This window comes from Hyperolius riggenbachi, chromosome 1, assembly GCF_040937935.1.
Source record: "Hyperolius riggenbachi isolate aHypRig1 chromosome 1, aHypRig1.pri, whole genome shotgun sequence".
Taxonomy (NCBI): domain Eukaryota; kingdom Metazoa; phylum Chordata; class Amphibia; order Anura; family Hyperoliidae; genus Hyperolius; species Hyperolius riggenbachi.
Window position 1 is genome coordinate 298285670 of NC_090646.1, and position 16579 is coordinate 298302248.

The window sequence follows — 16579 nt, forward strand, 5'->3', positions numbered from 1 at the left end:
GCCCATTCCTCTTTGCAGCACCTCTCAAGCTCCACCAGGTTGGACAGGTCGGTTCACAGCCAATTTTAAGATCTCTCCAGCCACTCCTTTGATATCTTGGCTGTGTGCTTATGGTTGTTGTTCTGCTGAAAGATGAACCATTGCCCCAGTCTGAGTTCAAGAGAGCTGTGGAGCAGGATGTCTCTGAACATTGCTGCAGTCATCTATCCCTTTATCCTGACTAGTCTCCCAGTTCCTGCTGCTCAAAAACACCCCCACAGTATGATTCTGCCACCACCATGCTTCTCTGTAGGGATTGTATTGGCTTGATGATGAGCGGTGCCTGGTTTCCTCTGAACGTGACACCTGGCATTCACACCAAAGACATCTTTGTCTCATCAGACCTGAGAATTTTGTTTCTCATGGTCTGAGTGTCCTTCAGATGTCTTTTGGCAAACTCCAGGAGGGCTGCCATGTGCCTTTTACTGGGGAGTGACTTCTGTCTGGCCACTATCATACAGGCCTCATTTTATTATGGACTTCAACCAGTCTCAGAGAAAATGAGAAAATTATTGGTCAACATTGGGGGATATTGAAGCTAGACCCCCTATTGGGCCCTAATCTACCTTACTGAAGAAGAGTGGCTTTCAGACAAGCTCCTAGCCTAAGAGACAGCCTTACTGCTAGCTTTCAATGACCAGTTAAAGGCAGGACGACCTTAGACAACTCGAATGTATTCTATAAGTGTGGCAAGTGTTTTACTTGCCGACACTGTCCCAAACCCCCTAGAAGAGAGTTTTACTTAAATAGTAGCGGTGACCAGAATTTTGGCATAAAGCATTTTATTACTTGATACCATAAGGGAGTGGAAGATCATTTCGTCCCTTTTCATTTTACGGCGATACACTAAGGACCAGAGTGGATTGATTTTTTGCAGGATTGACTGACAGTATACCCCATTGGAGGGGTTGTAATAAAAATGGGAATATCACGTATGGAGACTAAATATATGTACCTTTTGAAGACACGAAGGCCTAGTGCACACCAAAAACCGTTAGCAGATCCGCAAAATGCTAGCAGATTTTGAAACGCTTTTTCTTCTTTTTCTGTAGCGTTTCAGCTAGCATCTTGCGGTTTTGTGTAGCGGTTTTGGTGTAGTAGATTTCATGTATTGTTACAGTAAAGCTGTTACTGAACAGCTACTGTAACAAAAAACGCCTGGCAAACCGCTCTGAAGTGCCGTTTTTCAGAGCGGTTTGTGTTTTTCCAATACTTAACATTGAGGCAGAAACGCATCCGCAATCCTAAATCTGCAGCAGCCCGGGAGTATGCGTTTCTGCAAAACGCCTCCCGCTCTGGTGTGCACCAGCCCATTTAAATATATTACCCTAGCACCCGATCCGCACCCGCAAGCGGATCGCAAACCGCAGCAGAACCGCTCTGGTGTGCACTAGGCCTAACACTGGGATTAAATACTGAATTAGACGTTAACTGCTTTATAGATAATTCATGAGCTGAACTAGATGCTAATTGTTTTACGAGTAATTTATGATACAACCTGGTGAATAAGTATTTGTGTGATTATACTAATTGTATTGTACTTTTGTAAACTCCATGGTGGCGCTGGGAGTCACCATGTGGTTTGTGTCCAAGATTATTGTTTTTATTGATCTGGAGGATATATGAAGAAAACTTGGAATATATATCATTTTATCACATAGCTAAATTAATGTATGATTACTATATGATATTTTTTGTAAGTGATAATTTATATGGTATTGAATTTATGATTTGACAATTCTTACATGTGTGGGCAGCAGCGCAGTGATGAATATGTATATTACATGTGTATGCGCTATAACTAGACAGCGATATACTGTATATATATTATTTTCTTTCTTTTTAGTAATTCAGTTTTAACCACTTGAGGACCACAGTCTTTCTACCCCTTAAGGACCAGGCACTTTTTTTCCATTCAGACCACTGCAGCTTTCACGGTTTATTGCTCGCTCATACAACCTACCACCTAAATGAATTTTGGCTCCTTTTCTTGTCACTAATAAGGCATATTGAGTTCATAGAAGATATTATTTTTTGTCACAAGTAAGCGGAAAATGACACTTTGTGACAAAAAAAAAAAAAAAAAAAAGTTTCCATTTCTGCTAACTTGCGACAAAAAAAATGAAATCTGCCACGGACTCACCATGCCCCTCTCTGAATACCTTGAAGTGTCTACTTTCCAAAATGGGGTCATTTGTGGGGTGTGTTCACTGTCCTGGCATTTTGGGGGGTGCTAAATTGTAAGCACCCCTGTAAAGCCTAAAGGTGCTCATTGGACTTTGGACCCCTTAGCGCAGTTAGGCTGCAAAAAAGTGCCACACATGTGGTATTGCCATACTCAGTAGAAGTACTATAATGTGTTTTGGGGTGTATTTTTACACATACCCATGCTGGGTGGGAGAAATATCTCTGTGAATGACAATGTTTTCATTTTTTTTACACACAATTGTCCATTTACAGAGTTATTTCTCCCACCCAGCATGGGTATGTGTAAAAATACACCACAAAACACATTATACTACTTCTCCTGAGTACGGCGATACCACATGTGTGGCACTTTTTTGCACCCTAACTGCGCTAAAGGGCCCAAAGTCCAATGAGTACCTTTAGGATTTCACAGGTCATTTTGCGACATTTGGTTTCAAGACTACTCCTCATGGTTTAGGGCCCCTAAAATGCCAGGGCAGTATAGGAACCCCACAAATGACCCCATTTTAGAAAGAAGACACCCCAAGGTATTCCGTTAGGAGTATGGTGAGTTCATAGAAGATTTTATTTTTTGTCACAAGTTAGCGGAACATGACACTTTGTGAAAAAAAAAAACAATTAAAATCAATTTCCGCTAACTTGTGACAAAAAAATAAAAACTTCTATGAACTCACCATACTCCTAACGGAATACCTTTGGGTGTCTTCTTTCTAAAATGGGGTCATTTGTGGGGTTCCTATACTGCCCTGGCATTTTAGGGGCCCTAAACCATGAGGAGTAGTCTGGAAATCAAATTCCGCAAAATGACCTGTGAAATCCTAAAGGTACTTATTGGACTTTGGGCCCTTTAGCGCAGTTAGGGTGCAAAAAAGTGCCACACATGTGGTATCGCCATACTCTGGAGAAGTAGTACAATGTGTTTTGGGGTGTATTTTTACACATACCCATGCTGGGTGGGAGAAATAACTCTGTAAATGGACAATTGTGTGTAAAAAAATCTAAAGATTGTCATTTACAGAAGTATTTCTCCCACCCAGCATGGGTATGTGTAAAAATACACCCCAAAACACATTATACTACTTCTCCCGAGTACGGCAATACCACATGTGTGGCACTTTTTTGCACCCTAACTGCGCTAAAGGGCCCAAAGTCCAATGAGTACCTTTAGGATTTCACAGGTCATTTTTGTTTCAAGACTACTCCTCACAGTTTAGGGCCCCTAAAATGCCAGGGCAGTATAGGAACCCCACTAATGACCACATTTTACAAAGAAGACACCCAAAGGTATTCCGTTAGGAGTATGGTGAGTTCATAGAAGATTTTATTTTTTGCCACAAGTTAGCGGAAATTGATTTGAATTGTTTTTCTTCACAAAGTGTCATATTCCGCTAACTTGTGACAAAAAATAAAATCTTCTATGACCTCGCCATACACCTAATGGAATACCTTTGGTTGTCTCCTTTCTAGAATGGGGTCATTTGTGGGGTTCCTATACTGCCCTGGCATTTTAGGGGCCCTGAACCGTGAGGAGTAGTCTTGAAACCAAATGTCGCAAAATGACCTGTGAAATCCTAAAGGTACTCATTGGACTTTGGGCCCCTTAGCGCACTTAGGGTGTAAAAAAGTGCCACACATGTGGTAGCGCCGTACTCAGGAGAAGAAGTATAATGTGTTTTGGGGTGTATTTTTACACATACCCATGCTGGGTGGTAGAAATATCTCTGTACATGACAATTGTTTGATTTTTTTTTACACACAATTGTCCATTTACAGAGAGATTTCTCCCACCTAGCATGGGTATGTGTAAAAATACACCCCAAAACACATTATACTACTTCTCCTGAGTACGGCGATACCACGTGTGACACTTTTTTTGCAGCCTAGGTGCGCTAAGGGGCCCAACGTCCTATTCACAGGTCATTTTGAGGCATTTGTTTTCTAGACTACTCCTCACGGTTTAGGGCCCCTAAAATGCCAGGGCAGTATAGGAACCCCACAAGTGACCCCATTTTAGAAAGAAGACACCCCAAGGTATTCCATTAGGTGTATGGCGAGGTCATAGAAGATTTTACTTTTAGTCACAAGTTAGTGAAAAATGACACTTTGTGAAAAAAAAACCAATAAAAATCAATTTCCGCTAACTTTTGACAAAAAATAAAATATTCTATGAACTCGTCATACACCTAACAGAATACCTTGGGGTGTCTTTTTTCTAAAATGGGGTCACTTGTGGGGTTCCTATACCGCCCTGGCATTTTACGGGCCCAAAACCGTGAGGAGTCTGGAAACCAAATGTCTCAAAATGACTGTTCAGGGGTATAAGCATCTGCAAATTTTGATGACAGGTGGTCTATGAGGGGCCGAATTTTGTGGAACCGGTCATAAGCAGGGTGGCCTTTTAGATGACAGGTTGTATTGGGCCTGATCTGATGGATAGGAGTGCTAGGGGGGTGACAGGAGGTGATTGATGGGTGTCTCAGGGGGTGATTAGAGGGGAAAATAGATGCACTCAATGCACTGGGGAGGTGATCGGAAGGGGGTCTGAGGGGGATCTGAGGGTTTGGCCGAGTGATCAGGAGCCCACACGGGGCAAATTAGGGCCTGATCTGATGGGTAGGTGTGCTAGGGGGTGACAGGTAGTGACAGGAGGTGATTGATGGGTGTCTCAAGGTGTGATTAGTGGGGGGAATAGATGCAAGTAATGCAATGGCGAGGTGATCAGGGCTGGGGTCTGAGGGTGTGGGCGGGTGATTGGGTGCCCTAGGGGCAGATGGGGGTCTAATCTGATGGGTAGCAGTGACAGGGGGTGATTGATGGGTAATTAGTGGGTGTTTAGAGGAGAGAACAGATGCAATGCACTTGGGAGGTGATCTGACTGTGGGTCTGCAGGCGATCGGATGGTGTGGGTGGGTGATCAGATTGCCCGCAAGGGGCAGGTTAGGGACTGATTGATGGGTGGCAGTGACAGGGGGTTATTGATGGGTGGCAATGACAGGGGCTGATTGATGGGTGGCAGTGACAGGGGGTGATTGACAGGTGATCAGTGGGTTATTACAGGGGAGAACAGATGTAATTAATGCACTGGTGAATTGATAAGGGGGGGGTCAGAGGGCAATCTGAGCGTGTTGGCGGGTGATTGGGTGCCCGCAAGGGGCAGATTAGGGTCTGATCTGATAGGTAAAAGTGACAGGTGGTGATAGGGGGTGATTGATGGGTAATTAGTGGGTGTTTAGAGGAGAGAATAGATGTAAACAATGGATTTGGGAGGTGATCTGATGTCGGATCTGCGGGCGATCTATTGGTGTGGGTGGGTGATCAGATTGCCCGCAAGGGGCAGGTTAGGGGCTGATTGATGGGTGGCAGTGACAGGGGGTGACAGGGGGTGATTGATGGGTGATAGGTGATTGACAGGTGATCAGTGGGTTATTACAGGGAAGAACAGATGTAATTAATGCACTGGCGAATTGATAAGGGGGGGTCAGAGGGCAATCTGAGCGTGTTGGCGGGTGATTGGGTGCCCGCAAGGGGCAGATTAGGGTCTGATCTGATAGGTAAAAGTGACAGGTGGTGATAGGGGGTGATTGATGGGTGATTGATGGGTAATTAGTGGGTGTTTAGAGGAGAGAATAGATGTAAACAATGGATTTGGGAGGTGATCTGATATCGGATCTGCGGGCGATCTATTGGTGTGGGTGGGTGATCAGATTGCCCGCAAGGGGCAGGTTAGGGGCTGATTGTTGGGTGGCAGTGACAGGGGGTGATTGATGGGTGATTGATGGGTGATTGACAGGTGATTGACAGGTTATCAGGGGGGATAGATGCATACAGTACACAGGGGGGGGGGGGTCTGGGGGGGTCCTGGGGAGAATCTGAGGGGTGGGGGGGTGATCAGGAGGGGGCAGGGGGCAGGGGGGGGGATAAAAAAAAATAGCGTTGACAGATAGTGACAGGGAGTGATTGATGGGTTATTAGGGGGGTGATTGGGTGCAAACAGGGGTCTGGGGGGTGGGCAGGGGGGGTCTGAGGGGTGCTGTGGGCGATCAGTGGGCGGGGGGGGCAGATCAGTGTGTTTGGGTGCAGACTAGGGTGGCTGCAGCCTGCCCTGGTGGTCCCTCGGACACTGGGACCACCAGGGCAGGAGGCAGCCTGTATAATACACTTTGTATACATTACAAAGTGTATTATACACTTTGTAGTGGCGATCGCGGGGTTAACATCCCGCCGGCGCTTCCGTATGGCCGGCGGGATGTAACGGCGGGTGGGCAGAGCCAGTTGCCGGGGGAAGCGCGCGTCATCAATGACGCGATCGCTCCCCCGGCATAGGAAAAGGACGCAACGCCCTAAGGCGTATTGCGGTCCTTAAGGCATCCACTTTGCTGCCGTCCATGGGCTGTGGGCGGTCGGCAAGTGGTTAATCTGTATGGATATTTGACGTGGAGGTGACAATGTCCTTTGGCACAATGGCGGAAATAACACTTCCGCTTTGAGCCTTTTTTCACATAGCCATTTACTATTACCGATTAATGAAGGCAGTCCTGCCCTGTAGTAAAATGGCAGAGACACAACTTCCAAATGGAGGAGCAATCATTTACAGGTGATCATTATGTTATATAAAGCGGCTTTACGACGATATTTTTTGATGTTTTATGATTAAAGATTAAGATATTGAAACAGTCTACACTTAGAACCTTGTTCATTTTCCTATGCCATACTGGGTCTAATACATTTGCAATTCACGAAGATCAGTGAGATATGGGAAAATATGATCAAGATCAAGACAAGACAAATAACATTTATATTGCGCTTTTCTCCTTGCGGACTCAAAGCGCCAGAGCAGAGCAGCAGCCACTAGGGTGCGCTCTATTGGCAGTAGCAGTGTAAGGGAGACTTGCCAAAGGTCTCCTACTGAATTAGTGCTGGCTTACTGAACAGGCAGAGCCGAGATTCAAACCCTGGTCTCCTGTGTCAGAGGCAGAGCCCTTAACCATTACACCATCAGCCAAGATCAGTGGAGCTTATGTGGAGCGACATGAGCTGTAAGACCTAGTAACTTGGATAACCTATTATCTGGTGAGCATAACATTAATCCAGGTGGTGGGCATGGTGATGTTCTGAAGCACTGGTCGACTGTTATTACATGTGCCTGATGATTGTGCGCTGTAGTTTGGATCGATATACAGGCCTGAGTGGTAGATTGCTGGAGTTGGTTGTCCTTCTGAAAGGTTCTCCTCTCCCCACATAGGACCTCTGGAGCTCTGACAGAGTGACCATTGGGTTCTTAGTCACCTCCCTGACTAAGGCCCTTCTCCCCCGATCACTCAGTTTAGATGGCTAGTCAGCTCTAGGGAGAGTCCTGGTGGTTTCAAACTTCTTCCACTTATGGATGTTGGAAGTCACTGTGCTTATTGGGACCTGCAAAGCAGCAGAAAGTTTTCTGAATCCTTCCAGATTTGTGCCTCGAGAAAATCCTGTCTCGGCGGTGCTTGAATTTTCAACTGTGGAACCTTAAATAGACAGGTGTGTGCCTTTCCAAATCATGTCCAATTAACTGAATTTACTACAGGTGGACTCTAAGCTGCAGAAATATCTCAAGGATGGTCAAGGGAAACAGGATGCACCTGAGCTCAATTTTGAGCTTCATGACAAAGGCTGTGAATACTTATGTACATGCGCTTTCTCAGTTTTTTATTTTTAACAAATTTGTCAAAACCTCAAGAAAACTTTTTTTCACAATGTCATTATGGGGTGTTATGTGTAGAATTCTGAGGAAAATAAATGAACTTAATCCCTTTCGGAATAAGGCTGTAACTTAAAATGTGGAAAAAGAGATGCACTGTGAATAATTTCTGGATGCACTTTACCTGGGGCTTCCTCAAGCCCCATTCCCGGCGTGGACTCCCTTGCGGTCCTCCTGGGCAAGCTCAGTTAGTCTTAAATCTACCCCAATACAAAGGCTTCAGTTGTGCCAGTCATGCTGCTCTGGGTGCGCACCCTCGTCGCACTCCTGTCAGTGAGAGCATTGTGTGCCTGCACAGGTAGTATTGTGCAGGACGTGCCAGCGACAGGATTGCAATGGGGCGCGAACTGCCAGGCCGCACATGCATAGTACAGCCTGACTGGCTTAACTAAAGCTTTTGCACCAAGGAAAATTTAAGATAAATGGAGCCGTCTGGGAGGACGATGAGGGAGGCACAATTGACAAGCGTTTGACAGACTTTCTTATCTCAGACTATCCTTTAACACCTTTATTTTATGTGCTTCCTAAGACACCAACAAGGTATTTTCATCAACACAACTGCTGCTCCCTGAATATTTTATCTTTTTCAAATCATTCTCTGCAAACCTTAGCGATAATTGTGTGTTAAAATCCCAAAAGATCCACAGGTTTGGCTTGTTCAAAATACAAGAGCTTTTCTAAGCGCTTTGTGATTTTAAAAGCGCTTGCTAATGTTATCCTATGTGTGTGTTTCCAACTGGAGCGATGTGATTTTGTAAAAAAAAACAACAATAGTGTGAATTAGCACTTTCTGAAATACTCAGACTAGCTCTTATGGCATGAACAACTATGCCACATTCAAAGTCATTTAAATTCCCTTATGTTCAACATGCATCATTAGCCATGTGTATTAAAGGACATCCGAGGTGAAAATAAACTGATGAGATAAAAAAAAATAATATATATCCTCCTCCTCCTAAAAATGACTTTTTTAGATATCCCAGTTTTCTTTTATATATAAAACTAGTTTTTAAATTTTTACTGTTTTATTGTCGCTGCTCAATGACACCTTCACTGAAGTATACCAGAGCTCAGATCTATGAACTATTGACCTGTTTTATCTCTTTCCTGCTCTCAGAACCCATTCACTGACAGTTGACTGAAAGTGTTTTATGGCTGTAATTTCTTATCAGTGAGGGTTGTGCTATAGTCTGACCCAGCATACTCATTTGTGTGCTTGGCACTGTACATACACATGTCTATTTCATCATGTCACCTCGGTTGTCCTTTAACAAGAAACTAAACAAGTGAACCTAACAAAGTGGCCAGTAGGTGTGTGTTGTCAAAGCATATGCTACCTTCAAAGTTGTGTGGCATTTATTTCAAATCCACTCCTGATTTGCACTTTATCAGCACATATGAACATGTACAAATATAAAAATATAACTTTACCTTCAACAAATATGGATTCGGTAGTTGAAGGAGCCAAAGAGACATTATCATCTGTGAATATCTTTAGCTTGCCAAATCCTGAGTCCAATTCATCCATATCTGCTGAGCTAGAATCAAAAGAGAAAGTGACATGTTACAAATAATTGTTTTTCATGTTTATATAGCAAAGGCAAAAGAAACATACAGTATTGTTTGTCTCCAATTAGCAGACTATAATGCTTGTAAGAGTCAGCTACATAGAAAGTAAAACATTTATAATGCATCAACTCTGGGATAAATGTACATCTTATTTGTATGTGTACAGATCAATCTTAAATTTTACAGTTGTTCGCCATAGTGCCCTTGTACACTACACATAGGTTAGATACTTAACTGGTGCTCTGGAGAAAAGGGTGAATATGTGCCACTTGTGCAGCTATCAGAATTCAAAAGTATTTCAATTGTACGTGTATTCTAGACTTCATATTTGAATAAAAAGCATTTGCATGTCCTCCTCTAAAGCAGGGTTGTCATATAAACTTGCAAATAAGCTGCCCTCCCCTCAAAAAAAAGAAAATGGAAAATTACCATGACCCGCAGACAATCTCCCCCCCCCCTCCTTCCCCCATGCAGCATGCCACAGACCACCACCAGGGTTGGGCTTTCGAGCATTCAACTACTTACATTTACAATTAAAATGAGGCTTGATTGCTTCAGGTGTGACCACGGAAGACTGGGTTACTTACCCAAAAGTCCATTGGCTTCTATGCGTCTTACTCCACTCGCATGCGACCTATGGGAAGCATTCCATGACTCACTACCACACTTCCTTCTTCAAGCCGGAAGGAGGAAGTGTGGTAGTGAGTCATGCAACGCGTCCCATAGGTCGCGTGCGAGGGGAGTGAGATGCATAGAAGCCGACGGACTTCTGGGTAAGAAACCCCCCGTCTCATGTGGTCACACCTGAGGCAATCAAGCCTCATTTTAATTTTGAATTTTAGTAGGTGAATACTTGAAAGCCAATCCTTGACCACCACTATTGAGATAAGTGTGCTTTGGAGACCAGCACTACAGTGTGCATTAAAACCATACTGAATGAGCACTGAAAGCATGCCAAGTTGAAACTCGCCCTCCTCCTTGCTGCACTCCTCCACCAGGCGTCTCCTCAGCAGCTTGTTACTCTCCAGCCTGTAAGAGTGCAGCTCCTTTCCCAGCAGCCTGTTGGGACAAAAGTGGCTTCCCTCCGGACATCGTCTTTAGCGTCGGTGGCACAAGGACATGACAACATACCACATCTGCCTGGGTGGCTTGATGTAATGTGACAACATGTAAATAAACTGCCCCCAGTACACTGGCATCTCCCACCTCCCTCCCGTCCCCTTGTAATGTAAGCATTATTTTAGAGAAACTTAAGTTAACCATACATGATTCATTATGGTTCAATATGCCAGGCTGATCAATCCCTATCCGAAAAGAATCAAACTAGATAGTGATCGATTCCTACCCTAAATGGCAAACTCAATATCAATAGACTAACAACTGTACCAGCAAAATCTATTTGGTGTTGACTGAACTAGGGGTTATTGATACCCTATAACAAACACCCCACATCCCTCAGGTGGAGATTTTCCAACATGTCCAAACAGAGTTACGATTGATAAACTGCACACAATCAATTGAAAGTGAATTGGTTAGATATCCGGGAACAATAGATAATTAAGCCTATACAAAAGAATCAGGAAAAAGCCCTGTAAATACAAATTATACAAGAATCATACAAAGGCCCATATGCAATTAACATTTTTCCTGAGTTTTCCCATAGGTAATATTTTTAGACTTTCCAATAAAATGCCTTTAAAGGGAACCAGAGACGAAGCACCCTTGTGTATTTTACCATGTATATCAGTAAGAACATTAGAGAAAACACTTACCATGCTGTCTGTTTCATCCTCACTGCTAAAAGTGTCTGTTAGCAGCAGTCACAAGCTGACTGAGCAATTAAATCTGGCTTTGCTGGGAATGATTATTGCTGAGTCATTATAGCAAAGCCACAAGGGGGCAGGCTTGGGCTTGAAATAACACCACAGAAGACAGACTTAGCTATAATCTTTCTGTAGCAAAGCTAGACAGAGCAGCCTGACTGCTCAGTCGGGGATTCTTATCAGTGGTGATAACAGTCAGATTACACAGAGAACAATGAAACAAAGGGCAGATTAGGTGTTTACTGTCATGTTCCCACTGATTTATAAAGTAAAATACATGCGGATGCTTTATCTCTGGTTCTCTTTAAACCACCAGCAAGCAAAAAAATACTAAAAATAATTTTGATTGTACCTTCTCACCTACTTTTTGGTACTTTTTCAATTGAAAAGAGCTGAAAAGTTATATTAAATCGAAGATGAAAAATCATGTCCTAGGAGAAAACGAACGAGAAAAAGTCAATTGCATATGGCCCACAGAGTTAAATCTAATTTATTCAGGTTGACAACAGAATTTGAGAATCTGATATTGGAAGATAGTCAGCATAGGCACATGATCTCTTTGCTATATCAATACCTTTCAACCCCGCAAGGGGATGCTAAATTTTCTTTTGAGACCAAGTGGGAAAGGGCCCTGGGTGTTGTTTTTTTGGTAGATCAGTGGCAGAACATCTGGACAGCCAACCATAAGAACTTACTACATGTGGATGTGCAGGAGCTTGTTTAACAAAATACTTACCTGTTGGTATAGAACATCTCAGATTCCGCACAAGAATTTTCATTCCACCTGTAGCTGCTGCTGTTGGTGATGTGATAATCAGGAGGGTTCAATTTTGCAAATTGTATCCACTGCTGCAGCAGTTTTGGAGTCAAGTCAACCAGATAGTCAAAATGTTCTCATGTTGTAAAATTCGGTTTACTCTGGAGACATTCTTACTACATCTTTTTAAAGGGACTCCGAGCAGTGCAGAAACTATGGAAAGATGCATATCATTTTAAAGCTCTCTTTCTCCTCTTTCCAATGATATATAAACCGCCGCCCTACGCCTTTTAGTTTTCGCTATTTTCGCGATTGAAATTGCCGCGGCCGCGATTTCAATCGCGAAAATAAAGAAAACTAAAAGACATAGAGCGACGATTTAGGTGTCGCCAGAAAGAGGAGAAAGAGAGCTTTAAAATGATATCCATCAAGCCATAGTTATATTGTATTACACAGGACGACACTTTCCCCAGTGTCAGCAGCTCCATTCAGCAGAAAAAGTCGGCCTGTGTAATACAATGTAACTATGAAAAGATGGATATCATTTTAAAGCTCTCTTTCTCCTCTTTCTGGCGACACCCAAATCGTCGCTCTACGCCTTTTAGTTTTCTTTATTTTCGCGATTGAAATCACGGCCGCGGCAATTTCAATCGCGAAAATAGCGAAAACTAAAAGGCGTAGGGCAGCGGTTTATATATCATTGGAAAGAGGAGAAAGAGAGCTTTAAAATGATATGCATCTTTCTATAGTTTCTGCACTGCTCGGAGTCCCTTTAAGGGTTCAAGTCCCACAAAAAATCTATCTTGATACATTTAATTCTGCCCACTTTCTGATCCTTTTAAGGGCTGGTTCACACTGCAAGAGCTTTTTCAAAGCACTTTTGATTTGAAAAGCGCTTACTAACGTGTGTGTTCTCATCTGAGAAATATGATTTTATAAAAAAATATAATAATATCCCATAGCATTGCATTGCATAGAATTTCAAATCACTAGCACTATAAAAGCTCTTGCAGTGTGAAACAGCACTAAATTGGAAGCTCACTTCGCCACCTTGGCTGCTTGGATTAAGAAGATCAATTACTATGGTGATTTAGAAGTAGAGGTCTTCATCTCTCACAACCCCATTGACATATAATATCACATGGGCTACCAGGATTGAGATCAAATATTCAGACGATTATAAAGCAATAATGGAGGTTCATGGTTAATAGTGGGTGATGAAGTCTCTCCCATGAGCATTCTCTACTTCTTTTCATCTCTTTCCTTTTCTTTCTTGAAGTCAATGTACCTTCTGTTGTGACAGTTTCTATTTGAAGTGTATTTGATTATGTAGCAACCTATGAAATGTATATTTATAGGCATCCCCTATAAAAAAAAAAATTCAGTAAATATTTGGAGTTTGATTTCTACTAATTTTTTTCTATTACACAGCCTGAATAGGAACTCCACTAAAACAGCAATAGGAACTCCACTAAAAACTGCAAAATGCATACAAATTGACTTTACCACCAGATACAGGCAGGTCTTATACGGATTGGTAAATTATGTGCTAACATGCCCCCTAATTTCCATGAGAATAGCAATTTTCGGTAAAATTAAGGCAAATTACTGCACAAATTACCGCATTATTTACTGCATGACTAAAATTTACAAAATTGCTAAATTTCATTACCGCAAGCGGTAAATTACTCGAAAACCCAACCAGAATCGAGACCATAGTGTTTAATGTTCTTTTCCTGTGCTCTGATGACACTATTCATTGGGATTATGTTGCATATTTGTTCTGACCCAAAGGGTCTTTTGTGCAACGTTGTCAATTTTCTAATATGCTCAATCGAAAAAAAAAATGGGGAGAAATAGTCCCTGCATCTTATATAGCAAAGGCAGGGAGTCCCTGACTTATGAACTCCCGCCGATATGGCGGAGATTCTCTGCCTGTATGTCCGCTCCCTCCCCCTTGCGTCTCCTGGGCCCCCGGGTGTGTAACAGCAGCAGCTGGTTTGCCTAATACTACATGGTACCCGCAGGGATTGCAGACATCCATCTCCTCTGTGCTCTAGTGATTGGCTTGTACTGACGACGTGATCAATAAAAGCCAATCACTAGAGGGAGCTGCACGGAGGAGATGGATGTCTGCAATCCACGCGGGGACCATGTATTAGGTAAGGAAACTGACGCTACACCCCAAGAAGGCCAGGAGACACAAGGGACCTCTACCTTGTGTCTCCTGGCCCCCTGGGTGCGAAGGCACGTGCTGGGACAGAAGAAGAAACAGAAGACATGGAGGCAGAGGAGGACACATGGGGGAGACACTGGGGACACAGGACACATGGGGGATACAGAAAGATACATGGGGGACCGAGAAGGACACATGGGGGACCGAGAAGGACACATGGGGGACCGAGAAGGACACATGGGGGACCGAGAAGGACACATGGGGGACCGAGAAGGACACATGGGGGACCGAGAAGGACACATGGGGGACCGAGAAGGACACATGGGGGACCGAGAAGGACACATTAGGGACCGAGAAGGACACATGGGGAGACATTGGGGACACAGGAGGACACATGGGGTAACATTAGGGACACATGAGGACACATGGGGCATACAGGAGGACACATAGGGAGACATGGGGGACACCGGAGGACAAGTGGGAGAGACATGGGGGAGAGACATGGGGGGGGACACAGGACGACATGGGTGACAGGATGACACATGGGGGATACAGGAGGCCAAATGGGGGGACATGGGGACACAGGATGTCACATTGGGGGACATGGGGACACAGGAGGACACATGAGGAGACATGGGGATACATGAGGAGACATGGGGACACATGGGGGACACATGAGGAGACATGGGGACACATGGGGGACACAGAAGGACACCATTTGGGGGAGAAAATGTACTAAACCTGGGCACATCTTACATTCCGGAGCGTCTTATATGGTGGAAAATACGGTACTACCACTTAAAACTCATAGTAACAAAAGCATACATTAGTAAATGAGCAAATTGAAACCTACCTAGTTTTGCAGCCTGATGTTGCTTGTATTTCTACTCTTGAACTCCCTCTGTTGGTGACAGTCATTCCGAGCCCCCGTCCATGCAAAACAGCACCATCCAGGCCCACAATAGAAATGCGCGGATGATCCTTTAATGAAGCTGCAAAAGATGATAACATAGATTTGGAATAGAAATTACTACCATCATGTTGGAAGCTCCTCTCAGCTTTCTGTTGTAGTGCAGAGAAAATGCGAAATGTCAGGAGTTCATTTTCCAAAACAAAGTTCCTGCTCCATTTCTTTGAAAATGAGCTGTACAGGGAAATTTTAGAAGGGTAAGGCTGGCAACCACTATCCTTCTCTTTTTTGAGGCTGGCATTCCCCATGTTGAATCCATGCACTGCTTGACTCTAAATGCTCTGTTAGTATCTCAGGATTTCTAAAGCTGAACTCTCTAGTGATGACGCTACAAACACCCCTGCAGCTTAACAAACCATTATTGACCAAGCTTGCATGACTGGCAATCAAAACACAATTCTATGTGTTGCCTTATAACAGCCAATTTTAGCTGTGTCAAATTGCTTTGTTGAAAGAGTAGACTGGCAATCTACGGATAAATCCATACAAGTGTAAAACTGTTCTACTGCTTCTTATAATGAGCATGCCTCCTTTACACCAATTAAATGAGAGTTCTTCATCTCAGCATGAGATAATACAAATTATTGAATTTGTAAAGACTGATAAATGCATTGAGAGTTAAGTCAGAATAGCAAAAAAATTAATCCTCCAGCCACATCTCCATGTCACTGCCTCACAAGCTCCAGAGCGTGTGACGTGGAGACATGGAGGATCTGTTTGACCTGGAATGGGTCAGCCTATGTGTTTTTACAGAGTGCTTCATTTTTGCTATTGGTATTATTATATTATTATATTTGCTATTATTATATTATTATAATGGATTGTTGGATTATATATATATATATATATATAATCCATTCATACAGGTGATCGATCCCCCTCCCTTGGAAATGCTGCTGCGGCAGGTACTTTCAAATTTCTGCTGAGGCTCTGGCCACCCCCATCTGCGTTGCCGCGGCCCTACCCTAGTTCAGCAGCCATGGCCTAACTGGTGACTGCGAGCTGTGGGCAGCCCACAGCAACGTTGGTGGAGGTTACGAAGAGCTTCAGCAGACTTCGGAAACATGGGTGCGGCTGCATCCTTGAGGAGGGGACAGACTGTGTTACACGTGTCTGAATTGCTGCGGATCAGGTAGTTAACCCTAAGAACCCCCTCCCAAGGGCCTGCAGCATTATGAGAGAGCCTGGTTTGGACAGTGATGGGTTCTGTCATTTATACCAGAGATAGTCTTATTTTATTATCATTGTTATTTAGTATTTATATAGCGCCATCTTACGCAGTGCTGTACAGAGAATATAT

General features: G+C 43.5%; 1 protein-coding gene across 3 annotated transcripts in view; it reads right to left on the reverse strand.

Moving 5' to 3' along the window:
• The window catches only part of LOC137508598 (rho guanine nucleotide exchange factor 18-like), a 168138-nt gene extending 152841 nt beyond the window's left edge, over positions 1 to 15297 (reverse strand). For all 3 annotated transcript variants that reach the window (XM_068233766.1, XM_068233767.1, XM_068233765.1), the window contains exons 1-2: positions 15163 to 15297; positions 9416 to 9522 (exon numbers count right to left, since the gene is read on the reverse strand). In XM_068233766.1, coding sequence (XP_068089867.1) covers positions 9416 to 9522; positions 15163 to 15227 — 172 coding nt within the window. In that variant the 5' untranslated portion in view covers positions 15228 to 15297. The remainder of the gene's footprint in view (positions 1 to 9415; positions 9523 to 15162) is intronic.
• Between the last annotated feature and the right edge of the window lie 1282 nt (positions 15298 to 16579).